A 26,184-nucleotide genomic window follows, 5' to 3' on the forward strand; every position below is an offset into this window, starting at 1 on the left:
AAAACTGTACTGAATCTTGTGTTCAAAAAGTTATCAGGCTTTCATGCTTTTGAGGCCTTTTCAGAAACCGGCTGTTCTTCCTAAAATCTGTGACCTATCTCTGCATTATTGTATGCTCACAATAGCACTTACAGACTGTAGCAAGTGATCTTGCAAGTGAGTTATGCAGCCAATGAAACTCAACTGGTTTGAAAGATGTTTGGCAACAAACACTGAGCGTGCGACTGCCACCCTGCGTGAATAGTTTCCCTGAAGGTTCATATTTGCTGATGGAACAAGGAACAGCTACATACCTGCATGTGTGCACACAACAGGGTGACACTGATCCAATATTTGCCAGTATTCAATGGCATTTCACTGAACTACATGGTCATGGACAAACACATACTAATGGCTTCCTGTGCATGTTAGCCTATGTGCAGAATCCTATTATAAACCCTGTGTGTTAGTGAAATAATGTAATGAAGTGCGTCAGTATTGTTTGTTAGATGGAGTTCACATGTGATAATGACTGATCTCAACTGTGATTCAGTGAGAAACTAGTTCCCATTATCAGCTGCCTGTACAGGTTTACAATGCCAGAAAGAGGCAGAGTGTGTGGAGTTGATAAACCAGTCAGATCCAATGTACAATGTAGACCGGCCAGCTGGGGCTTTGAAACACAACAAAGTCTGTTTATTAAATGGGAAGTTGCTGTCATCTACAAATAAAAGGCACTGTAGAAATTGATGGGTAGATCAAACCACGGGAAGAAAGTCGACTTCAAATGCAAACTGAATCCCACTGAAGGAAAATCACCTCAAACATCTCAAGCACACATTCCACTGACAGTCACAGAGTGCTATTATCTTCATCTTCTTGTTATCAGTGTGTGTCAGGCCATGTGAGCGTACGTGACAGTCACTTGGATGAGTGACATAAATATTTCAGATGTCCAATTCTATTCAAAGGGTTCATGTTGTTATGAACACAATTTCATACTGTTTTACTTTGTTTATATGTGGTGGACCCTGCCACCTTTCTAGCTCCAGTGTTCTGGGGACCTTATTTCCCTTTGTTTGTATTATTATCCCACTATTGTAAATATTAAGATTTGTTCTCCAAAATGACATAGTGCCCCTTTAATAAAATCACATCGTACCATTTCTAGGGCTCTAGCATGTCTGTGGTACACTGTTGGGAGTTTGCGGTGACATTTTCTACAGTGCATAGATTTACAGTTGTATATGTAATGAGTTAAACTGGATGATTTTAGGCATCCAGCATCCTTTATTTGCTGAATCAAAATACAATAAATAATGTGACAAGCTAACAAGAACGAAAACAAAACAAAATAGGGGTACACTTAAATTGAAAACATTTTTTTTAAGGCATTGTAAACGACCATACTCCTCCTGGTGATGACTTTCTGGTTTGTCAGTCCTTTCAGTGTTTCAAAGTACAGTTTCATTTCATATATGGATACAGAACTTAACATATAAAATAAAGATTTGATATAGATTCATGACTTCTGCAATTTTTCATTTAATTCCTCATAAAAAAAGGAAACATGTGACAGGGGCGTGTGCCACCAGCTTTCCGCATTTGGTCGTTGCTTTCAAAATAAAAGTGCCTGTGTGCGTTGTATACTCCTGAATACAACAAGAATGTTTCGGTGTTATCTTTTGGAGGGATATCATTGCAGCCTCAGAGAGGAGAAATGTTTCAGCCTTTTTTATTTCACAGCACGCTGTACATATATAATGGGGCACACTTATTTTTATTGTCACATTTAAAACATAACGCTATTTTGTCTAATGCCCACCACAGGCACAGGAGCTTTATTTTGAACCCCTCAACCGGAAGTCCCGTCGCTCCACCTGGCTAGCTTGTTGTGAACGAGCCCTCCTCCACACCCAGCATGAGTCTCTCCTCTCTGGACCCGGCGGTCAGTCACAGGAGGCTGGGCTGAGGACTGAGGAGGACACACTGGACCTACAACGAACTCAAATAACGTTACGGGAAAATTTTGGACACGACTCTTCCTTGTTTTCGGAGGTGCAGGCCATGAAGTCGTCAAACAGTCGTCCCTCCAGAGTGGGTAGAAACCCCTTCGTCCACAAGCTGAAATTCACCATGAGTGAGAAAATAAAGGTAAGACAATTAAGATAACCAATTATAATTATCTTTTGTTTTGTTAATGTTAAACACCGTTCCCTCTAATATTAAGCTGCTTCCTTTGTTTATAATTCGAATGTACGAGTTACAAGTTAACCTGACTCACCTTGTCAGAGCTGATGGGCCAGTTCACACTCTGGTGATAAAACATGTTAGCATGTATGAAGTTACTTTAAAATTATTTTTTTAAACGTAGGAAAAGTGAAGTTATGTTTTATCTAGAACATGTTGTCCTTTTTTCTGCTTGTAGTCAGACAGAGTTAACTTCATTAGGATCAACCTCAGTCCTCCTACAGTGGAGTTGCACTCTTTATTGTTAAGTGTCAAGGCAAAACAAGCACACAGATCCATGGTAAATCTTAGGCTCACTTCAGATTTTATTGTCAGAACCCCTACTGTAAAATGTAGTGTTTTAGTTTAGATCTGTTACCTGTTTGGCCTTCAGTAGGGTCTGTATTATCCACAGAGATAAGAGCAACACCTGTGCACTCTCACATGAAGCTCAGATTGAGGTGGGAAATGAATAGCTAACAGTTTTGGATCTCACGCGTATCATATTTTGTTCATCAGTTACGTGTAACTGCCATGCTGCCCCATATGCTCCATTGTGGGTGTTATCTGACACTAAGGGGCGAGCCTCTAGTTGATTTTTGATTGACCGGATTTGCATGTCAGACATTTGCATTCGATTTTTAACTAAGCACCCTTCGGCAAGTACACAACACACTCTAAACAACTTAAACCTGTACGTTCAGTCTTGACATGATTGCATTGTTTTCCTGTCATACTGACATGCTGAGCAGGATAACAAGCACTTGAGTTCCTCCCACATGCTCCCCCTGTCAGTCTCTGTTTCTAGCTGTTTCCTTTGATTCATCCACTGGAATGTGCACACATGCACACACATACACGCACACAGTGTTTACACTTGTGTGCACTCAGGTAGTCTTCAGTAGCATGGATCAGTTTACAGGATAGCACAGAAAGAGTGACTAATGGTTCGGGTTAAAGTCAAGGTCAGTCAGGGCTCTTCTAGGTGCGAAGGCCGACCTGCGGACTGATACTTGTGATTGTATAAATACAGATGTTAAAGCGAGGTGTAAGCTCCAAACATGGCATGGAAGTGGTAGTAGAGATACTCTGCTACAGCTGTGGCTACATCCTAAATCAACCGTTCAAATCGATGGTTTGTCATTGCTGGAGGAGGGCAGTGCCTCCTCATCAATCAACCAATGGATCAATAGCTTCTCGTAGTGATTTGTGGGGTCTGCCGACAGAATGGCTACCCTGGACACAAACTGCTATTGTGCCCCATCTTACCTACGAAATGAGTGATTTCATCTAGTTTAATGCAACTCTGAAACTAACATTTTTTTTCTTGTAGAGAGTTCAGAATGAAGTTGAATGAAACAAGTTGCACTCAAAGCAAGTTACACAGTCAGACCAGAGGAGGAAGTATACTTCCTGTGCTCTGCCCGATCAGGTTTTTCTGTTTCTCCATAGCTCCAGGGCCCAGAGGTGCCTGCCTTTCATTGAGAGCTAAACATACAAAGCACAAGGCTCAGGAAATTGGCCTTTATGTTGGTACTGTCGGTTCCCAACAATTAGGCTCCGCTGAGAAAAGTGGTAAACCTTGGCCATTTGCCTTTTTGGTTCATGCTTGAACAGCAGTAAACCATGCCTTTAGACACGGCTTTGTGAAGACCTTTTTACCACTCCAGTTTGGGTTACCAAATACTGTAACTACACTTTTCCCAGCGTAATTCCTGCTGCAAGAATGTCTTTAGTACATGTCTGAGTTTGCAGCAGATTGCAAACAGTTGTGTGTCTGTGCCAGATGACAGCAGCAGTCCAGTTAATGTAAACTGGACCATGTGTGCATGTGTGTGTCTGCTTCACACCTCCCACCGCCTGCTGGTAATGTGGTGATGACTGAAGTGTGTTTTTCCACTTCCACACAAACACGTGTGGAGTAACTTGTTCGCACGCAGAGAGTCCCATGTAAACAAGCATGAGCTGTGCCTACACAAAAACTTGAGTTCTTTCTGTTTCTCTCCTGATGTCTTATTGTTTCAAAATAAAAGAGAAAGTTGTGGTTAAAAAATGTACTTATATTGTTCTTTAAGCTTTAGATTTATATAACTGCATGGCATGTGTGTTTCTAGGTATGTGTCTGCTTTTGAGTCTGTTGGTTTGTCAAGTGCTGCTTGATGCATAAGAACATCCGCCCCCCCTGGCATTTGGTCGTGCTGGATTTTTTTTTTCCTGACTTCCAGTAAACATGATCAGCAGGACTGTAGACCAACTAGGTCAGCAACTGAAACAGACCGACAGACAGTCGCGCTCATTCCAGCTGAGTCACACATTGCTGGACAGTGAACATCATACAGACATGCCTGCCAACTCAACAGCTTGCAGACAAAATATACATTATATAGAGCTGCAATGTGCAGAGATTGATTTAGGACCGTTGTCAAGTATGAATATCTCAAATAATGCTGGAGAAATGGTAAACATGTTTTTTTGCATTTGTAGTATTCTATTCTGTTCTATTCTGTTCTATTCTAATTTCTTCGAGAATGTCAGCAGATCCTAATGATATATTGAAACAAAAATCTAAGCGTATAAAGGTACTGTACATTTCAATAGCATACATATTTCAAATAGGCAAAAACAAATCTTTGATACCAGATATGACCTAATTTAATACCTTTGTTTTGGATTTTCTTTCTTCCTGCCTGACACACAAACGACATCTGTACACCAACAACATGACAAACAGAAGGACAGGTAGAGTGCTTCCTGGGCTCCCATGAGGAAATCAGAGCACACCTTCCTTGATTCATTGAAAAAACAATTAACTCGGGGCAATTAACCTTCACTGCAGGGTGCATGGAGCAGTTAAACGGGTGCTGGGCCACAGTGCACATGGGATTTGGGTGTTATGTGGCATGGCTATGGAAAAGTATTTAATTGTCAGTCAGTGCAGGGCTGGAAATAACTTGATATGATGAAAAGTTACGTAATGTTGCTTTAATATCAAAATGACAATACTTCAGATAAGTAATTTAGTCAGGTATTTTAAATCAGGTTTATTTCTAAAAATATATTTACTTGTGTGTACTGTGTGTGTGTGTGTGTGAAGAAGGCATACATGTAAGTGCCCAGCTGTAGAATGGGCTGAGTGCCTTAATGGCCCATAACAGCTTTAATGTTGCCATATGTACATACAGAGGGTGTGTGTGTTTGTGTATTTGGAGACAATGGGACCATCATGGCTTCCCAGAGCCTCCTGAATATTTAACATACAACAGAATGGCCCAGCAAGTCACTAAACATTACCCTCAGGTCAAAAGACATTTGCTGCTATTTGGTCTACATAAGCATTAGGGGTAGACAATAAGACATTTCCTTTGTTCCTTTAGGCATTTTGTGTGTGTAAAAGGTTATTACTCTTAAAGTGGCTCTATGTAACAATTTGCACCAATATACATGTATTAATCACTTCTTTTATTAGCCATATGTGAGTGGATGGTAACATGACGTGAAAAATGAGACCTTCGCCGTCTCTCTCGGTTGCCTATACAAGCCTGTAGATGATTTGTTTAAGTTGCTTAATGCTGCTGGACTGGGAATCTTTTGCCACAGTCCAGTGGATGTGACCTTATGCACGTTCTCAAGTGCTTCATCTCTACGCCGCTCTCCACACCGCCAACATAACGTAAGAAGAAGTTTCACAGAGCTCCTTTAACTTCTGTAAATCAGATGAAAGTGATTTTATCCCCCAAATTTGGTGACTTTTCATTATAATTATAATCAGTCTTTAACTACTTGAAACCCATGAAACCACAAATATCCAAAATTGAAACAATAAATTAAAGATAAAAAATATATAATGTGATAAATGAATTATTATCATTACTGTGAAATGGCAATTCAACTGTGGTTAGCTGCTGCTTTCATCTGAATGAGTCAGCAGCTGATTGTATCACTATCTCTGCCTAGTTTGTCTGTTAGTTTGATGGACAGACTTAAACTGTGATTAAAAGTGGTCTTATGAAAAGAGAAGTCAGACGGGGTAGTGGCGTTGTAAAATAAAAAGGAGGAAAATGGAGATAAAAACGACCTGTGATGAACTCTGTTATTGTGAAAAGCAGTAGAATGAAATACCATTTAATAATAATAATTTCAAGCGGTGGGTTAAGTTTTTGTGTTACTGAACTCTTTATATTGAACTACTTGACAAACAAATCTGCTTATAGGTTCATTGACTGTTGTTAGAAGTGTTCTTTCTCAGAATTTTTTCACTATTTTTATTGTATTGTCACTAGTAAAACCATAAAGTGGTACTCCGGCAATTTAACAGGACACTTCCATTAAAGGGCAGTGCTACTGCATATGTTAAAAAGCAATATAAAGCCATTTGTGGCTCCAGAGGGGGCTGTGTGAAGTCTGATAAAATGCCTGAAGTGATGTGGCTACTAGCACCAGAGGAGTGTACCAAGCAAGATTCATGGTTTACTGAGTTATGTTGATGCTAAAGCTAGTGTTGTCACGAAGGTGGCTGTCTTTTAACCTGGATAGATCACCACTGTAACTAATGCTTCACACCTTACCTGGTCTGGAGGAGGTTATTCACAGAGTCTTGGATTTAAAAAGGCTAAAAATAGTGCCGTCCCTCTTTTACTGATGATATTATCTATGAACAATATAGATTCTCAGTTGAGGGAATATGCTATATGCAGACTTGCTGAGCTGTACGTAAGTAATGCCAGTGAACAAAGCCATGCCATTACATCAGCACAAGCTGTGGCCTATGCGTTGCATTGTGTTTTTTGCCACGTGATGCAGAAAAGTTTACACAGCATCCCATACACTAAAAGAATGATGCCACAGCAACTACATACCGCTTTGGATTTTTATTTCTTTAATCTTGGTCCTGATTTGCTACCAAGTCTGTTTTACACTGCAGATATTGTAGCTAATAGAACACCGATTAAAAAAGTTGATTAGTCTGTTAGTCAGTTTGATCACTGATAATATGCAGTCACTAAAATTGATTCATTGTAGGACAGTTTCAGACCGAAATGCAGTTCTTAAGGATAATATTTAAATAACAAGTTTCAAGTTTAAGAGCTTGAAGGGGCAGTTGTCACATTAGATAGAAACCACAGTCATTGAGAGTGCACTGAGAGGTAAAATAAATACATTAAAATGATCAGCATTTTTCTGCCAGCCATCTCCTCTTGCCTTATTTGCCTTTTGTGACAGTGTTGCTTTTTGCTGTAATGATTTAAAAAAATCTAGCTCTCTATTATAACACCCTGCTCCTCTAAACTGTAGTAGGCGGAACGTGATTGGTGCATTTAGTGTTGAAGAGGAGTCAAATGACGCACCAAAAGCCCCTTTTTGTGGGAAACAGGCACCGAGCCGGAGGAAGAAAACGTGGGTTAACAAAGAAAGTTGACACCTCTGTTTTGATACTCTGCTCATGCAAAAAAAAAAAAAAAACCTGGCCATGTTGCACGTGTTTTGAGTATAGCCCCACTGAATCTTCAACCAAACTGGCAGCAGTAGAGATGCATTGTGGGACATGTAGGCACCAGCTTTTGACAATGAAGAAGAATGTGTGGAATGAAAAATCTATGTGCAACCTTGCACGTAGAGGAGGCTTTTGAGGGCTCTGTAACAAATGATCGCACTCAAGATGGTACACGTGAGTCCAGCACTGCAGAAGCATATTTTCATAGCAAATTTCAAATCATCAGTGGAGGATGGTACTCTAATAAAACAGTAGAAATGGCTCACCACTACCCCTCCCCAGCTCATTGTCATGCCACCTCCTGAGAAAATGTCAGTGGATCCTCCCAGATGGATTCGTTAAGCTCTGATGATGAGTGCACTGTGCGTCAGCCATGGGGGTGGTGAGGCAGGGAGAGGCGTTAGAGCATCATAAATCACCCCCATTACTGTTTATTTATTAATACAGCCCTGCAGTGTGCACCTGGGCTCCTCTGGAGAGAGAAACACACAGGACAGAAGGGGAAGATGGGACAGGAAGAGAAGGGGGTTAGATATGATTCCCCAGAGTGGTCACAAAAGGCACATAAATGCACAGTAGGAGGAAAACAGTTGAAGGGAGAGCAGCATGATAGATGAAGGTGTAGCTGAGCAAATAGACATCACATGGAGAGTGAGAGATTGATGGATGTCTGGATGGATGGATGGATAGTTGAGGAGAGGAATTCCTACGGGATTGGAGATTACTGTAAGGCAGGCTGGGGGGTTGACGAGAGGGGTGGGTGGACGAGGGAGCGCGATGAAAGTGCGGGATGAAGAGATCGACCCGAGGTCGGACAAGGGGGAGGACGGGGCTTAGAATGTCACACAGTGTGAATTTACACTGGCCGCTTTGACTTTGTGACCTTGTTAGTCCACACACACACACACACACACACACACACACACACACACACACACACACACACACACACACACACACACACACACACTCCACATCTCTCTCATTACACAGTAAGAGAAAAGGCATGACAGGTCAGTCAGCTGACTCCTCATCTCCTCTGTGGCTTCAGTGCACTTCATTTCAGTGACAAGACTCAAACTGTACTCTATGACCAGAGGCTGAACTCAGCCTCATACACTGTTTGCAGAGTTGTCTTATCTTATTTCCTGCCTTACTATTTATACAGTAAAACCTCACTGGTATTTTATGCAAAAGCAAAAGTCCTGGTCTGATAATGCCAAACTGTCAGGAAACCCCTCCATCTCTGAACAAATGTATTGTTTACATACATTTGAGATGCATCGTGCTTATCAAGAGGCTCCTGACAAATCATTACATTTTACCAGCTATTTGGTGCTGCTGCCAGAAAACAAGCACAGAAAAAAGGCCAATTAGACGCAAAAATATACGCCAAATACAGTAAAGAAATAAGAACCAAATAAAATGCCAGCAAAGAGCCATATATATTTCACAATGATGGTTCTGAAACTGGCATTTCAACACAGATCTACATAAACTATTGTAACCTGGCACAGTTATTCACATGGGTTGGGACTAACTGCCTGGAGGTTAAACATTCCTGATAGTGTTTCTGCTGCTCTCTCCACCCTGGTGAGGAGACTGATCCCAGTATCACCACAGTGCTACTTCTCAGTGAGACCTCAGCACTGAAGTTGAACATGCAGAGATACTTCCCAACTAGAGCTCTGCTGCTCTAAAAGTAGCAAAACCCCTGATACCTTTGTATTACTGGTAGACCGATTATCAGCCCTAGGTCATTATCGGGGCTGATATACATCATTATTATTCTGATTATTGGTAAAATGATCACAGAGCTACTTTGGCTCTGATGCAGCATCCTCTCACACAATGTCCTGCACCCAACAGCATCTGATTGGTAACACATCACAATTCATAGCCCATAAACAGTGAATAATCTGAATCTGCAAAGCCACTACTAACTAAATGTGTCATATATATGTTGTGGAGAGGAAGTATAAGTAGCAGAAAATGGAAATAAAGTACCTGAAAATTGTACTTAAAAACAGTACTTGGGTAAATTTCATAACTGGTTGTTTTAAAATTTTTACTCCAAATAAATATTCGTCCAAAATATACTTTTTCAGTTTCCCAAATTTCTAATTATCAGTATCAGTATCAGCCCTGAAAAAGGCACATCGGTTGACCTCTACTTGGTATATTTATTGCCAGAAAATTACTTTTGATACTTAAGTACATATAATATCAGATACTTAAAAGTTTTTGGGTACTCTTTACAGATATAAACTACTGATATATCCAATAATTTACAATATATGCACATCTGTGATACATTCAGGCATGTTTATAAATGTTTCCTTTGAACATCAACTGTTAATCTTGAAATAAGAGATTAAATAACTTGCTCATAATAAGACAAGACTTTATTTACCCTGCACCATTTTATTGAATGTAGATGGGTAGTGATATACATGAGGATGGAATAGGTTGATATTGGAGAGCAGGGAAATGTTTGTGTCCAAGAGTTGAGTCCAAAAAAACCTCTAAAACTATTAAGTAGTAAGTAACATTAAAGATAAAGATGGAACATAGTAGTATTTAATAACACTATGTCAGTGTAATGCAAAAATCTTTTTAAAAGAGCAACTATGTCAGGGTTAAAGGAAAGCTTCAAATCAATAAGAATACAGAGGCATTTTATATATTTACGGATCTTTTAATTTACTGTTCGTTTATTTATTAAAATGATTAGATTCCAATCAATCTAATCGATATTTCCGTGGTAGGTATTGCTACATAAATACATACATGTTGGACGTGTAAGCCTGTAAACTCGAGGGGTTCCTAACTAGTAAGTAAGTGTAATTAGAGCGTGGCTGTTTGTGTGATTGACAGATGGTTGTTGCACAGATGGAATGTGCCTCTCCTCCTCTCGACCCTGTCGGACTTGCAGGCATATTATTCTGCTGAACAGGAATGTACAGTATGTTCAAGACTTAAATTATTGTTTGACAGCTGGCTAAAAAGCCATAGGAATGTCAAGTGTTTGTACAGTGAGTAATAGTTTTTGTAGTGTAGAATGGTAAAAATGTGACTGTTCATATCTCCCCTTCTCTGTCTCCTCAGATCGGACTGATGTCTGTCACGGTGTTTCCTGTGCGGCTGCTGCTCGTGTCCTTCCTCATGCTGCTGGCGTGGCCCTTCGCCTTCGCAGCCTCCCTGGGACGCTCCGAGTTTGTCATGGAGCCACAGTCGTGGTGGAGGAGGTGTGTGTCTGGGGGATATTTGTGTGTGTGGGAAAGTGTTAAAGTGTATGTGTGCTACTAAGCCATATGGGATTACACAAAAATGATAAACAGAGCTCAACAAACAAGCCCCATGTCAACCACAGTCATGTATCTGCATGTATCTGCTGATTGTTTTATTCACATCAAGTGTCTGTGTGTGCCCTTCCTCAGGTTTGTAGACGTGTGTCTACGAGTGATCATGCGAGCCATGTGGTTTTGCGGAGGTTTCCATTGGATCAAGGTGAAAGGAGAGCGGGCGGCGCCCTCTGAAGTTCCCATCCTCACCGTGGCACCACACTCCTCCTACTTTGATGCCATCCCAGTCACCATGACCATGTGCTCCATAGTCACCAAACTGGAGAGCAGGAGCATTCCTGTCTGGGGCAGTGAGTGTTACACATTTTCATCTCCTCTATAATCCACAGATTAACAAAAGAAATTCAAGTTACAGTGCAGTTACAGTATGTGCCATAATAACATAAAACATATTTTCAATTTAAGGCAACCTGCTGACACACAATGCAAAATGCTGAGTAGAAAGTACCAGACTGTGATAAGAGAAGAATGTAAAGATGTCATATATAAGAATTCTGTTGTGTAAAAAGAGCTGTGTACTTAAATTGTCCCAATTGTTCCAGCCCAATGAAATCCACAAGTTTACTTGAGGTAATGATGCGTTTCATTTGGTCGCCTGTTGCGAAAACATCTGGGATAGAGTCAGAGAGTGAGGAAGGATGTCGGCAAATGACACCAAACCCAATGAGAATAAAACTTGTGAACATTACCTTTATACAAATCTGGTCTTTAAAATAATATATGGGTATATTTAAGTGAAAATCATAAAAAAAATAAATAAAAAAATAGTGGAAATGGTGATCCTTAATTGTGATCATGTGAATAACATGGATCTTTGCCACTCAGTGTCCTCTAATTTAGTTCTGATCTGAGAAGTAGTTTCATTGTGATAATTTAGGTCTGGTGATACATTCAAATGTCTAAATGTACCTAACTACTTAATTATCCTAACATGATTCCTAATTCCTACATTCCTAAACTAATGCTCCCATTTATTAGCCTTTCTTCTAGTTGAAATGTTCTGAATGTTGTCAACATTTTTGTTTTCTCTCTTCTTCTGGCCTACATCCAAAATCTGTCTCCTCACCAACGTCCTCCCAGCTCTGATCAGTTACATCAGGCCAGTGTTTGTGTTTCGGTCGGATCAGCACTCCAGAAGAAAAACTGTGGAGGAGATCAAGCGGAGAGCCCGGTCTGGAGGGGAGTGGCCTCAGGTAACATACCTGAGAACACACATGATGCCATATTGTACATACACACAGAGAAACGTGGCTCTAAACTGTGCTCACACTGCATGGGAATGGAAAGGTGATGGCATAAATACAATGAGTCACACACAGTTCACACAGATCAAGGCCAATTTAAAACAATGAGTAAGGGTCAGATGCATCTGTGTTTGTATGTAGACCTTAATGAGTCTTTGTTTATTACAGATCATGATATTCCCGGAGGGGACATGCACCAACAGGTCGGGTCTCATCTTATACAAGGCTGGTATGTGAACAGCTCTTTTTCTGCTGTAGGCATCATGAAACTAGTTGGAAGATAGCCTTTGTGTGTGTGTGTGTGTGTGTGTGTGTGTGTGTGTGTGTGTGTGTTTCTCATTTCAAATGACCCTGTTGCAGTGCAATTTTATTGAAAACGTGTATTTATCTGAAGTCTTTTAAGTGTCTTTTAAATGTCTTTTCTCCTAATTGAGGCTATATCCATCAGTCCCAGCTGTACTATGTGTTTATTGCCAATCAGCAAAAGTTAGCATACTAAACTAAGATGGTGACAACGGTAAACATTATATCTGCTTAAACATCAGCATGTTAGCATTGTCAGTGTGAGCTTGTTAGCATGCTTATGTTAGCATTTAGCAAAAACCTTTGCCACTGATGTGGTTGCAGACACTTACAGGGCTTCTCCATTGGAGTCAAACAATGTTGCGTCCATTTGCCTTTCCATTATCAATTTAAGCTTGCCAAGTTGTGCTGACAGACCAGCATGCTTGACTGCCCCTAAGCATGTTGCGTTGACATCAGATGGGCGTCATCAATATTCAGGGACAAATGGTAGCTTCTTTTTCCTCTTCTAGATCCATTTCATCTTCTTTGTTTTTCATGCAATAATTGGTGAATGCCAGGCAAAATCAGAGCAACAAATTGTTGAAAATCCATAATAATAAGTAGCTGCCTACCAACATCCCTTGCACATTCCAATAGTAAACTGTGCTAGAGTACGCTGGTTTTAATTTCATTAGTGTATCATCAATTAAAGACACCACTTCAGGAGGGAATCTCTGCTGTAATGGAGATGTAATTTCCTGTTGTTCTGGGCTGATGCTCCATGTCAGACCATGTGAAGCCAAGCGAGCACGTGTTTATGGAAAAGAGCCATTAGGGCCCTTATCCACATAGCGTTGTTTATGGGTAGAAAAGAACTGTCTGTGCGCTCAGGAGCGCTGAGATGAAGCGCTTGTGCACTGAGAGAAAAAACGCTGCGAGTGTCTTGTCTCTATGACAACAATATCTTGACAACCACCGCTGTATGATCAAGACTGTCCCTATGCGGTTTACCATACATTTGTGTTTGGGACATCAGAGCAAGGAGGATGTGGGTGCATAGCATGATCCATAGGAGACAAAAATACGGTGAATATTATCACCTTGGCCAGGACAAAAAATAAAAGGGTGACGGGGATGTCACCAGCGGCGTTCTGAACAGTTGAGAGATTTTAAACTTGTCCAGACACTATAACGGTATAGCAAAACCTCCACAGATTGGTTATCACACAGACATAATATTAACTGTTCTTCTCGATGGGACTGATACAAATAATATGGCTTGTCTGACTCTGTCACCATAAATATTAAATGTCCTTTTATCACAGATTGTAGTGAATGAGAAATACGTTGTCATTAAAATGTTATCAGACAGAAACCAATCAAAGCAGAGCTCCAGGGTGTGACTTTTTTGGTCTCACGTGCACCCAAAAATCTGTCAAGTGCAACTAAACATTTTTCCGGTGTGTCTCAAAGTTAGAGGTTTATTTTTTAAACAACTGACGTTATCGCAAGTTCTTGTTCCGTGAGCTTTATATGGAGAATAACATGTATTTGCACCTTTTTTCCTGTTTACCATCATTTACATAATGTGTTAAGAAGTTAAATTGAAACGTATTAATGTGTGCACCTAAATTAAAAAGTTAGGCGCACAACTGCAACCTTTAGTCCTGTTCAACCGACACATAATTCCAAAGTGTAACACAAATTGTGAGCTACCTAAAGTCCAAATAAGGGTCGGCATTCTCCAGAGAAGGTGACACAATGACATAATGGTCCAAACCACAGCTCAGCTCCGTATCTGGCTGTGCTTCTTGGTTCTTTCCAGCCAGCGGCGTGTCTGTGTGCTAACAGAGAGATTGCGTGTGATCACTTTGTTCAGTATTCATTTCATTTAGTGTGCCTGGACTTGTGAATGATTATTTATGCATGAAGTTGACTGCATGGCTGCCAGCTCCAGGTGTAGATGTCTGAGCAAATTAATTTCATGTTGGCCCAGCAGGTTTGGGTTCAGCGTCTTGCTCGGGGACACCTCACCAGGACACATAACTGTTGCACCCAATCTTTTTTTGGCTTGTTTTTCTGCTCACGTCCCAACGGTGTGTGTATTTGTGTGTGTGTGTGTGTGTGTTATGCTGTCAACCATTGTTCCGTGCTTGCTCTGTCTAATCCCCTTTCTTCCAGTCTGTAATTCTGTCATTCCCAGTAAGCCATGTTGGTCACACTCTGTCCTGCTTTGTTTGAGTGTGTGTATGTGTGTGTGTTTGTCCAGCTTGATCTGTCTGTTGTGTGGCACCAGTCCTCTCTGGATGTGTCTCCTCTAGTTATGTCTCTTCACTGGCTCCGAGCGCAGCAGAGCAGCAGTGTGTGTGCGTGTGTGTCTGTGTGTTTTTAGTGTGCATGGTGCCACCTGTGCGTGACACGCTCTGAAGATACCTCCAGTCTTCAAAAGGCCTTTTTAATAGAGCCGTCACTTTCATGTTCAGCCTTCTCTCGCTGTCAGTCCCCTTGCTATAGTCACGTTGTTCACAGGATGTAGTGAGTGGTCCCTCTTAACGTTCTTTCAGTCTTATATGCAGCTAGACCAAAATGTGGGGGCAGTATTGTTCTATTTAAATCAGATGTCAGCCAGTCAGCCATGTTTGGTGATGCAACAGTACAGCTGCTCGGAATTCATATGTTCACCACCTTCATACTGGAGGTGTTGTGTTAGAGTGGTATAGTGAAACCAGCCTCCCCCTGCCTCAAAGGGTAACTTCACCAATTTTTCCGATTAAAATGTGTTTTTTTTATTCATTCAAGAAAATATTCAAAATATTCAAATATTTACGCAATCTGAAAGAGTAATTATCACCTTAAAGACATACATCAGTTAAAGCTGCACTAATTAATCATTTTGTTGTTTAAATTATTTGTTTGTTAAATAATGTAGTGAAGTAAAATCGCTTTGTGTAATGTGAAAGGAAAACTTGATACAACCAATAAAGTGATGAAACCACAGATAATTATTATTGCTCCCTCAGAGGATTTTAGCGTCTTTCAGCTCATTGTTTTGGTTTTACAGTCCACACATTTACTGTTTTGGTTCACTGTTCTCATCAGCCTTATTTTCAGCTGCACCAGACAGCTGTTTTCAGCAAAGACGTCATGATAAACACTCTCTGTCCACCACCAAACTACAGACAGACAGATCTAGCAACCAGCTAGTAAACATAGCGGGAGACCAAAACAGAGCTAGAATAAAGGTGCATATTGGACAAGCCTTGACCTGCTAATGTTGCTCTGTACCTGCTAGATTTGTAAATAGGCAACTGTTATGTAACGCGTTTAGAAAACACCTTGATATCTTGTCGTGCTGACCCCAACAGGTCAAAAACAAAACAACTAAGCCATTAAGGTCTAAGCTTTAGTTCCAATGCTAATATTCTTATCCCATCCTCATCTATTCAGAGCTCAGACAGTAGCTTGAAAAGGGCTTTGTCCAGTAATAAATACTGTATGTAGCTTCTGTCAACTCGTCTGTCATCAGCAGGACATTAAAGAATCTCTATAGAGAGCTTATCTGCCAGGGCTGGAGGTTATCCTGAGGTTAGGGGCTTGTCACTCATCCAAACAAGTACACAACTCAGACCTCTCTGCTGTGTTCAAGCCACTTAATGTCTGTAGACAAGTCTGTTGTCAAAATAATGTAGTACTTGTAGTCATTTATTTTTGCTAATAATATATGCAAGTAAATCCAGTTTAATCTCACCACCTCCTTCTTCTCTTGTGTCTTTCAGGTGCTTTCATACCAGGACTCCCAGTGCAGCCTGTGGTGCTACGATACCCAAACGAACTGGTAAACATGCTTTCTTTTAATCCTTTACAGTTCCACCTTCACACATAAATACACTATAATGTACCTGCAGGTAAATTTACTCAAATATGCTACTTAAGACAAATTCAAGGTATTTGTATTTTACTTGATTATTTCCATTTTATGTTGCTTTCTACTTATACTCCACTCCATTTCTGAGGAAAATATTGTACTTTGACCCCACTACATTTATCGGACAGCTGTAGTTACTAGTAACTCATCGGATTCAAAATTTTCCTTCCCCTCCCATCCAGTGAAAACCATGTATCTCCAACTTTTTGGATAAATGGAAGGATGAAATGTTTCTTTATGGGTTGGGGTAACTTCTCCTACTTCTTTAGTTATGAAAACAATAAAAAAAAACTTAAGCTGGAAAACACATTGTCACAAAGCCAAAAACAGGCTGATGCTTGAATTCTTGAGATATGTGGTTCCAACTGGATTGCACCGCTACAAACATATGATGATCTCATAGAATATGATGCATCGCTGTAGATTAAACTACTTAACAGTATATAAAGTAGTTAAATGAGCTCAGCCTTAAACATCTGCAGTAAAAACAACAGCACTAAAATGTAACGTACACATTGATGCAGCTGTAATATTAATCCAAGAACATCATGTCATTTTAAAACGTTTTACTGCATGATGAGTACCTTTAATTTTCATACATTTTGCTGAGAACACGTACATGCTTTTACAAGTAAAACTTGAACTGAACTGAACTGAATGCAGATAGTGGAGTATTTTCACAGTGTGGTATTAGTAGTAGGTAATGTATCTGAATACTTCTTCCACCACTGCCATACACACAAAGCTGCACTCAATGACACACACCTGTGATGTAATGGTTTCTTTCCCTCACACTAGTACGTGTTCCTCTTGTGTTGAACGACTTCATGTTCTAGTAGGATGATATTTCATCCCCCTCTTTCTCTCTCAATCTATCTCTCTCTCTCTTACACTCACTTAGGCACACAAACACACACACATACAGACACACACAGGTATCATGTCTCTCACTCTGCACCTCTCCTCGCTCTCTCATGAATTATACACTTCTTATTACTCAGTATTTCTTGTCTGTTTCCCTAGAAAGCTTTTGTCACTGTTTCCCTCTGGGCTGACTTTAGTCACTGTGCTGACTTTAGTGCCAACGTGGCAGTGCAGGACAGTTGAGTGTGTCACAGAAAACCTGAATAAACTCCACTAACGAAGTATTTATATTCCTGTCCAGACCACCACCAGAAGTGTTTCCATTCCATCTGTTTCCATCTGTTCATTTAGTCGGAGAGAGACTTTGAAACTTTGAAACACGTAATCTTTTGAAATCTGGTTTTGTTGTAGTGTTATAATGTTTGAAATTGTTGTTGTTGTTGTGCAGTGAATATGTATTGTCATTTTTTTTATTCTGCAGTGTTAATTTTCATAACAGAGATGTTGTCTCTGTCTCCTGCCCATGAACTACAGGTGTAAATTAGCCTCTAGCTAACCGCTGAGAAGCTGTGCACTGTCCCTGTCAAATAAACAAACAAATAAATAATACATTCACTGCAGCATTAACAATCAATCAGCAATAAAGAACAATATGGATAAAGTGACTGTGTCTTCAGCCATCCTCAGATGCCACAGACACACACAACAGAGGGAAATAACAAACAGCAGTTCCAGGAAGTTAGAGAAGTTGTAGGAAATTGACTCCATGAGACGTTTGTGTGTTTGTCCTGAGCCATTTCCTCTTTCTCCTTCCTCTCTACAGGATACTGTTACATGGACGTGGCAAGGGCCCGGAGCGTGAGTGTCTCTGTCTTTCTCTCACACACCCTACACTCTTACAAACATCACACGCACACACATGGCTTCTACTGCCCTCTGTTAAGTATGTAGTTCAAACACAAGTGACCTGTTTTTAATGAACAATGAAGATGCTAAGATGCTGTAGGGAAACCTTCAGCATCTCCAGTGCAATCTCTTCAGTCTTGTGTCCATCTATTATATTACTTTTTATCTTCCTGATGATAATCTCTCAGTCGCAGTGGTGAGCACCATTACCGCAAAGCAAGACTGCCTTTCTGTCAGGAGTTTGCATGTTCTCCCTGTCTTTTGATTTCTCCGGTTTCTTCCACCATCAACAATTTGTTTAAAAGGGTAATTTTCCTGTCAGTGCCCTTGACCTGGCACTGGCCTAGTATTGGAGTTGGTCCCCAGGTGGCACACAGTGGCTGCCCACTGCTCTTCAGGGATGGTTTAAATGCAGTAACAGTTGTACTGAATAGGATTGTGTGTGAATCTTCTTGATTTTCCAGGTTCAAAATCCTTTGGCTTACTCTGTGCCAACCTCACAACCCCTTGGAGATAGAGGTGAGTGGTATAGTGAACCAAAGTCATGCTCACAATATTGTCAGTCTTGCCTCCAAACTTAGAGACATATTAGCCTAAAGGTGTACTACACTGGAATTGGCCCCTCTGCTCACTTATTTGCAGTTGAGTTATTTGCAGTTTTGCAGCTTGTCTGAGCTGGAGATACTGCTTGACTGCAGTAAAGACAGCATCCTTGAAGGGACAGCGTTAGTGTTTCCTTCTCTAAATATCTTCAATTCTGTTTTTTATCATGGCATAATGAAGAAAAGGATTGTTCAAACAAATATATGCTCAACAACAACTAAAGTTATGTCATCCTCTATGTCGTTAGAAGAACATCTCAGAAGCTCCAGTTAGCCTGCTGTGATGTATTAGGATGTCACTTATGACCGCACCTTGCTAAAATCTCAGATGAACAGTAAATCTGCAACAATGCATTGTGTCAACTAGCAGTTTTGATAGTCTGCTAGTCAACTAGTCAATTACTCTGTGAAACCACTATTGTGAGGACACTGTTTGTATATTCACTGCAGTCTACTATTATAGGATCATTACATTTGTTGTAATGGACAAGCCAATACTTCAGCAAGCTAACTAAGTTAACCTAAAGTCCCAACCTCACACAACCACTGCCCAAAGGAGGCAGCCCAGGAATGTCCCAAACACAGTCAAATACTAAGAAAGTTAGTCCATTTTAATTCAATCAAGCTTAATCCAATATCAAACTCGATAGCCCTGTTATTTGTAATAGTGTAATTTATGTTCAGATCTAGGTTCTGCATCAAATTGTACTCACTCATAGATACCAGACACCTATATTCAGCTGATTTTTTTTTTATCATGATCCATATATTATTCCCAGGGAAATTAACAAAAATGTCGAAAAATGTCCTATCTTGCGATGTTAAAGAAGTTGAGAAAAAAATGTCTTGATCCGTCCCAAAAGTTAATGGGGTCTATTCTGGGTTGAGACCCATTCTCCTTCCAAGTTTTGTGGAAATCCCTTTAGTAGTTTTTTAATAATTCTGGCGTCAAACCAACCAACAAATTATCATGGATGGAAACATAACCTCCTTGACGGATATAATAAGAAAATACATGCAGAGTGCAGGGTCTCTGCATATACAAACAGCACCACACACTTCTAGTGGGTGATAAATGATGATTGAGAGGGATTTTTTTTCCAGTCTACTTTGGTTTTTTTAGGAAAATCCTGCATAGCATTCCCTCATGTTATTCTATGATTTATTATATAGTGAGTCACTGCACAGTTACATGACAGGATTAAGTTGACACTCTCTCTGGTTCCTTAGTATTTGCCTATTTACACTCCATCAGACGAGGAGAAGCAAAACCCTGCCCTGTTTGCCAATAACGTCAGAAAGCTCATGGCCAAGTAAGTGTGTCTTAGAGTGTTTGCACGAGTGTCTCTGATCTGCGTCAGATTGTCTACACATGCTTGTTTTGGATCTCCATAACACACAGACATAGGTAAAGGTCTTCATAAACCTGTCCCTCCGTCCTGATAGGGCGCTGGAGATGCCACTCACAGACCTGTCGTTTGATGACCGTGAGATCAGCCTATCAAAGGGCCCACTGGCCATATATGACTCCAGCAGCCTGCTGGAGTTCAACATGCTGGTGCGCCGCCTCGGGTGAGTAGAGGGAGACTGGATCAACTGGTTGGACTGGGTGGGCTGTGGGTGTGAGCCAGGACTTTGGGGACACTGAATATGAAGAAACACTGACACCTGTTGGTGACAGGGCAGAAACACACACAGGAGGATAGATCATCCTGTAGAGTAAAATGGTTCAGTTAATTAAAATCTAATTAAGACAGATTAGGTGTTATATAGTACAAATGTTCTGCCAAGACTGAATGTTTTTAGAGATGCAACAGTTTTCTGCAAACAGGTTTTGTAACCAGGTGATCCATTCAGATAAAATCATCAGATATCTGCGAGCATATCATGTGATTATTTGGTTAATTAGAGAAGATATGACTGATATAAAACGGTAATCCTACAGGTATTTAATTAAAGAGTGTTTATAAAAATCATCTGACATCAGCATGTCGTTAATTCAATTGAACATTTAAGTATAAGGATGCCCAAATGAAATCAATTTCTTTTTCACTTTCTTTGCTAATTAGCTTCATTTTGGGAGCAGTTATCTCATTAAAATAAAAGGTCTAAGTATGAGGTGATTAGTATGTACAACCAAAGATAGCAATCCTTTGATCAGACTGAGGGTGATGGAATCGACTCTCTTCATCATATGTGTGAAAACATAGTGACACAGCTGTCTCTTCACCACACTGATAATTTTTAACAGCGAATCAGAAGAAGAATCTATGGAGTCAGAATGAAGACAACATCTTGATGTGAGGGAAATATAGCAGAAAAAAACAATGATTATTTGTACATTATTTAAAGATAAAATATATAAATATATATATTCAAGGTGACAAACAATGTTTTCATATATGTAAGCCATGTGGTGAACACTATTATCAACATTGTTTGTGTATTCACTGATGCACTGTGCATCAACAGGCTGAGAGCAGGCACTACAGAGGAAGTGCTGGAGGAGCAGGCCAGAAGAGCCAGAAAGCAGCAGGGAGAGCGGCTGAGTTTGGAGGACTTTGGCCAGTTTCTTAACCTGCCAGTTACAGACACACTCACACAAGTCCACAGCCTCTTTGACAAGGTAAACACACACACAATCAATAGAGTTTTTTTCAGGCATGTACATATAATAACAGAGATTGCTAACTAGTATAAGAGAACATATGGAGCAGTATAAAAGTACAGATTTAAAATACATTCACATGCTCCTCGGATGATCCCATTGATGGGAAGTTGTTGTGGATTTTTTCAGCCGACAACTGATAATAACCTGCCTCTCACAGCTGATACCGATAATAATTCCACATTTTTGTATTTTTGAAATAATAACCTGTAGTTTATGCATCCCTGAGGGTAAAAACACTAAGATGTAGCAGGCAAAAATGGATGATTTATTATTCAAAGCTATAAATTCATAGACTTTTCCCTCCTCTCTGAACACTTGCGGAACACGTAAAGCAAGTTACAATTGTGTTGTCTTCTTCTGAACTTGAAAAACAATGTGTGGCTCTGCACAGGTTCAGCAGCTCTACGTTAAGAATGCAACAACAGCATTTTTGTTCTCCCTCTTCTTATCTGTGTTTATTGCCAGCTGGCAAACCAACTTTGCTGTGTGTAAATGCTGCACTTGTTAAGTCAGCTGAAGCAATTTGGCTTTGTATCATTGGTTCTATTTATCGGCTTTAATTTCATTATCTGCCAATAACCGATATGTAAAATATCCATTATCGTGCTGATAATTTATTGGTCCGATATATATCATGCATCCCTAATTAAAATCCTTAAATTAATGATAGAGATCCTCAATCTGACCTTTGCAGAAATCCAAAGTTTAGATAAAATACAGAAAAATAAAGCCACTTTTTAAAACAGATCATACAGAAACAGGAAAAACAATTTAAACCACCTTAGAACACCCCAAATTTAATAAGTATAATTTATATAAAAAATAATTAATACAGTCGACATCTCAAAGGCTGAGCTTAAACCATGTAGAGTTACACTGGAATAGTTAGCAGGTAAATTAAAGGTGGCATGTAGGTGAGTTCATTACCAGCAGCTGTGAGAATCTTTTCACAGTTCACAGTTGTGAATAATAATAATAATAATAGTGGCAAATTTGAGCTGATGGTATCAATTACCTTCTCTTTCCAGTTTATAGAAATCCCACTTAGATCTGAGAAGTTTCCTACTCTCACACCCTTGACAGGTCCTTGTTTGGCCTTCCTACCTCATGTTTTTTGGTCTTTTGTGTGATGAACTGGCTGAGGTTTCAGGTGCTCTCTTCTTTAACTCTTTTTTAAAAGAGCTTCAGAGTTAGGACCCTGTGTCACTGATTCAAAATACCCAATGGCCTGAAATCACTGCTATTACTTTCCTTTCATATCAGTTTCATGTGTTGAACTGCTCTGACAGTTGCGTATCAGCTCCCCCTTGTGGAGAATCTGCAGCCTGCTTAGTGTGCATTTGCCTGACTGTGACTTTAGATTTTTAGATGACCAAACTAACTTTATTAGAGTCTCAGAGGTGAAGGCATGAGAGAATTTAGCCGATCTTTGAAGTTCGAAGCAGAAGTTCTTTGCCCAGTTGAGTTTACAGGATTGGATTAGATTGAATTAAGGGTTCAAAATTTGCATCAGGTGACACTGTCATATCTGAAACACATTTGTTTCTTTGCTGCTTCTACTCACTAAGATGATTTTGTTCCCAGATTGGAGACGAACAAATAGACGTCAGACTCTATGTTATTGCTCTGTCTACCGTCCATCGGCCATCAGAGTCAATGAAGACCCTCAAATTGGCCTTTATGGTGAGTAAATTTACTACTGAAACTGGGTTGAAATAGGATTGAAGTCATTGCACTAAGAATATGTGTCGTTCTGCAGATGTATGAGAATGAGGATAAAGGGGAGGTCCGAGAGGAGGATCTCGCCGCCATCTTGGAAATAATGTTGGGAGTGAAAGAGGTGGAACTATCAGGCATGTTTTTATCGCTTGACAATGATGACCAAGAAACGATGACATACGGTAAGACCCAGTGTTTGTCTGTCATTAAGCACTTTTCAACTTCAGTACAAAATGATGTGAGACCATTGTACATATGAGAGCATTGTGGAGATGATTGACAGCATCTATCAGTGCGTGCGTCCCTGCTTCCTCCGTGCTGTCACCGTCACATTTGATTTCTTCTTGGCTTCACTGAAGAGGACAAGTACCGTCTGCCGTGATTTTCCAGGGTCCTTTACATCCACCATCTGCCTTTTCTAGAAACTGTCAGAGCTTCTCTGTACACTCTTTGTTTGTCAAGCAATTTCTCCTTTTAAACATAAAAGATTCCAGCAGATTTCCCATCTGGACATAATGTAAAATGAAGTATACAGACGAATGGAAGCTGTTAATCTTCTCTGTAATCATCAGAGTAATTATACTGATGGCTCAAAGTGAAAAAATATTAACGCTGTTGTTAAAATGCTTCACATTGAAGCATAAATTTAGGATGAAGGATGGAGCTTCACAGCAAAACGGTGTTGAGGTAGACGGGGACGTGTTTTAAAACGTTAAAAATGAGAGAAAAAAAATCCTCAAATGGCTCCACACAGTTCGTCCAGAATGATCCAAGTCTCAGGAAGCCCAGAGATCCCAAAATGATATGAAAAGTTTTTTACACCCTCAACGCAACCCACTTCATACGGGGTGCATCCCAACACTTTAAGCTTAGCAGCTACAGTGAGGATTTCTACTTAAAAAGGATGTAAATAATATCTTATGAATAGTATCAGCATGAATCAACATTGTGTGAACTTGTTCAGAAAGGGCTTGAATGTAACGTGTTAATTAATGTCAACAATTCAGGTTTAATGTAATAATTATCAACTAATAGCATTTAACACCATTTTCTTTGTTTTGCCTGCCTTTCCAGATGAATTTCATCATTTCTTAGAGCATCACCCATACTTCGTCGAACATTACCTCGATTTTAAAAACCACCCGCGCAAGTTCTGCATCGGCAAACGAGAGAGCTGCAACGGCCAGAACAACAAAGATGACTGAAGAATGGACTTATACCCAACAGCTCTATTAAGCTTCTCTGTCTGATGTAACAGCATCTCCACATGCTGCAACTCGCCCACCACCTCTGTGCCTTTAACAAAGAGGAGTAGAAGGAGTAGTTAGGATCTGTCAGGATGGATCAGTGCAGCACAGCTGAAGGAGTCAGAATCTCTACTCCATCACTTTTCTCAGTTCTCTTCTGAACTTTTTTTTGCCTTCTTTTATTTTTTTTATCCCCGTTGTGATATTAAGAAAGATGTTTTTTCTCCTCTGCAAATATATTATTTATTTTAAATTTATTTTCTTATGTATGAAGTACAGATATTTAAAATATTGATTGATAAGAGATGGGGAGTTTTCAAACCTTTTTTTTGAGTTTGTTTTGAAGGTTAGCGCTGTTGTTTGTCTCAGGCATATGGACACTAGCACACTGCCCTGACATGCTGCTTTTCATTTACATAGTGGGCATAGAAACTTAAAGGGGAGCTCCACCAATTTTACACATTGAAATGTGTTTACAGGTCTTGGGGGAGTACTACTCCATATATGAAAAAAGTAGTGTAAGCTTTTTGTGGCTCCAGAAGAAGTTGTATGTACATGTATGTTTTTAAACTGTCGATAAAGAGTCAAGCAGTGTTATAGGAGTGCAATGCTAGACCGGTGGACTGTTTCTCAAAACCTGGTGCCTACATTACCCACAATGCAACGTAGCCACCGAAAACATCACTACAGCTTCCTCTGGAGCCACAAAAGGCTTTCTACTTTTTTTCACAGTTGTACTCCCCAAGACCTGCAAACACACTTTAATGTGAAAAATTAAATGCTGGGATGGGATGTTGCACCAAACTATGTAAGAAAATCCAAAAACTGGATAAACGCACAAAAAAACAAAGATCTGCCAGAGAATATTTAGTTAAAGCAGCTCTGTCACTGCCATAAATATACAAACCAAAAAGATTTTTAATTCATACACCTGTTTTGGTTATTGTTTGAATACCAATCAAATCATCTATGTTTTTTTTTTCCATTTATTTATTAAAGGTGCACTCTGTAGTTTTGGGGAAGACATTTTAATCAGAAGAGAAAGATCTTCATTGATTTTTATTTTAGGCCTAAACAAACTAAATAAACAAACTCTCTTTGTTTTCATGACTGAATAAACAAACTGACCTTAAAGGACAACACAATTATGTTAAAATACTGTTTTACTTTTTTAAATATGTGGCGGACCCTGCCAAGTTTGTATTATTTCCTCATTAATATTGTAAATATTAAAATTCTGAGTTACAATTCTTCTTTGAAACAACATAGTGCCCCTTTAAGTAATATCAAGAGAAATATGATTGCTTTTTTTTGCTACATTTTAATGCCCCGAAAAAAGTTTTTTCTGCATATTCAAGGAAAATGATTTTTTAAACCGTCGAGTTTTTCCAAGAAAAACATCTACAAGAGGGATTGTTAAGCATTTTTGTCACAGCAAATCCATCCTTTAAACTTGCGACAGATAGATACTACACATGCAGGATCTTCAGTTTCCCAAGCCTGTGCATTTCTTCACTGGTTTAAATATGGACCTCGGATGGTTTATGCTGGACTGACACATTTTGTACCTTTTGACTGCATGTTCCTGTCATGTTTAATTTCGTAATTAAAAGCAGAAATCTGCAGGCTTCTTGTTTTTATTTCACAAATAAAATGC

General features: G+C 39.7%; 1 protein-coding gene across 1 annotated transcript; it reads left to right on the plus strand.

The window, feature by feature from the left end:
• Positions 1–1,961: 1,961 nt before the first annotated feature.
• Positions 1,962–24,746, plus strand: lpcat1 (lysophosphatidylcholine acyltransferase 1). Its single transcript, XM_073463390.1, has 14 exons — positions 1,962–2,133; positions 10,808–10,947; positions 11,140–11,354; positions 12,145–12,257; positions 12,477–12,537; positions 16,370–16,428; positions 18,206–18,240; positions 18,753–18,807; positions 20,121–20,203; positions 20,337–20,462; positions 21,363–21,516; positions 23,146–23,244; positions 23,321–23,462; positions 24,355–24,746. The coding sequence occupies exons 1-14, from the start codon at positions 2,047–2,049 to the stop codon at positions 24,483–24,485; spliced, it is 1,500 nt and encodes a 499-aa protein (XP_073319491.1). The 5' UTR covers positions 1,962–2,046; the 3' UTR covers positions 24,486–24,746.
• The last annotated feature ends 1,438 nt before the right edge of the window (positions 24,747–26,184 follow it).

The sequence above is a fragment of the Pagrus major genome, chromosome 3, assembly GCF_040436345.1.
Source record: "Pagrus major chromosome 3, Pma_NU_1.0".
Taxonomy (NCBI): Eukaryota; Metazoa; Chordata; class Actinopteri; order Spariformes; family Sparidae; genus Pagrus; species Pagrus major.

What these genes read in the sequence shown, in the direction of transcription:
- lpcat1 (XM_073463390.1), top strand. Translation starts at nt 2,047, where the DNA reads ATGAAGTCGTCAAACAGTCGTCCCTCCAGAGTGGGTAGAAACCCCTTC. An exon ending in ACGTGGCAAGGGCCCGGAGC is followed by an intron (nt 18,241 to 18,752) that starts GTGAGTGTCTCT and finishes TTGATTTTCCAG; the next exon opens with GTTCAAAATCCTTTGGCTTA. An exon ending in GTCAGAAAGCTCATGGCCAA is followed by an intron (nt 20,204 to 20,336) that starts GTAAGTGTGTCT and finishes CCGTCCTGATAG; the next exon opens with GGCGCTGGAGATGCCACTCA.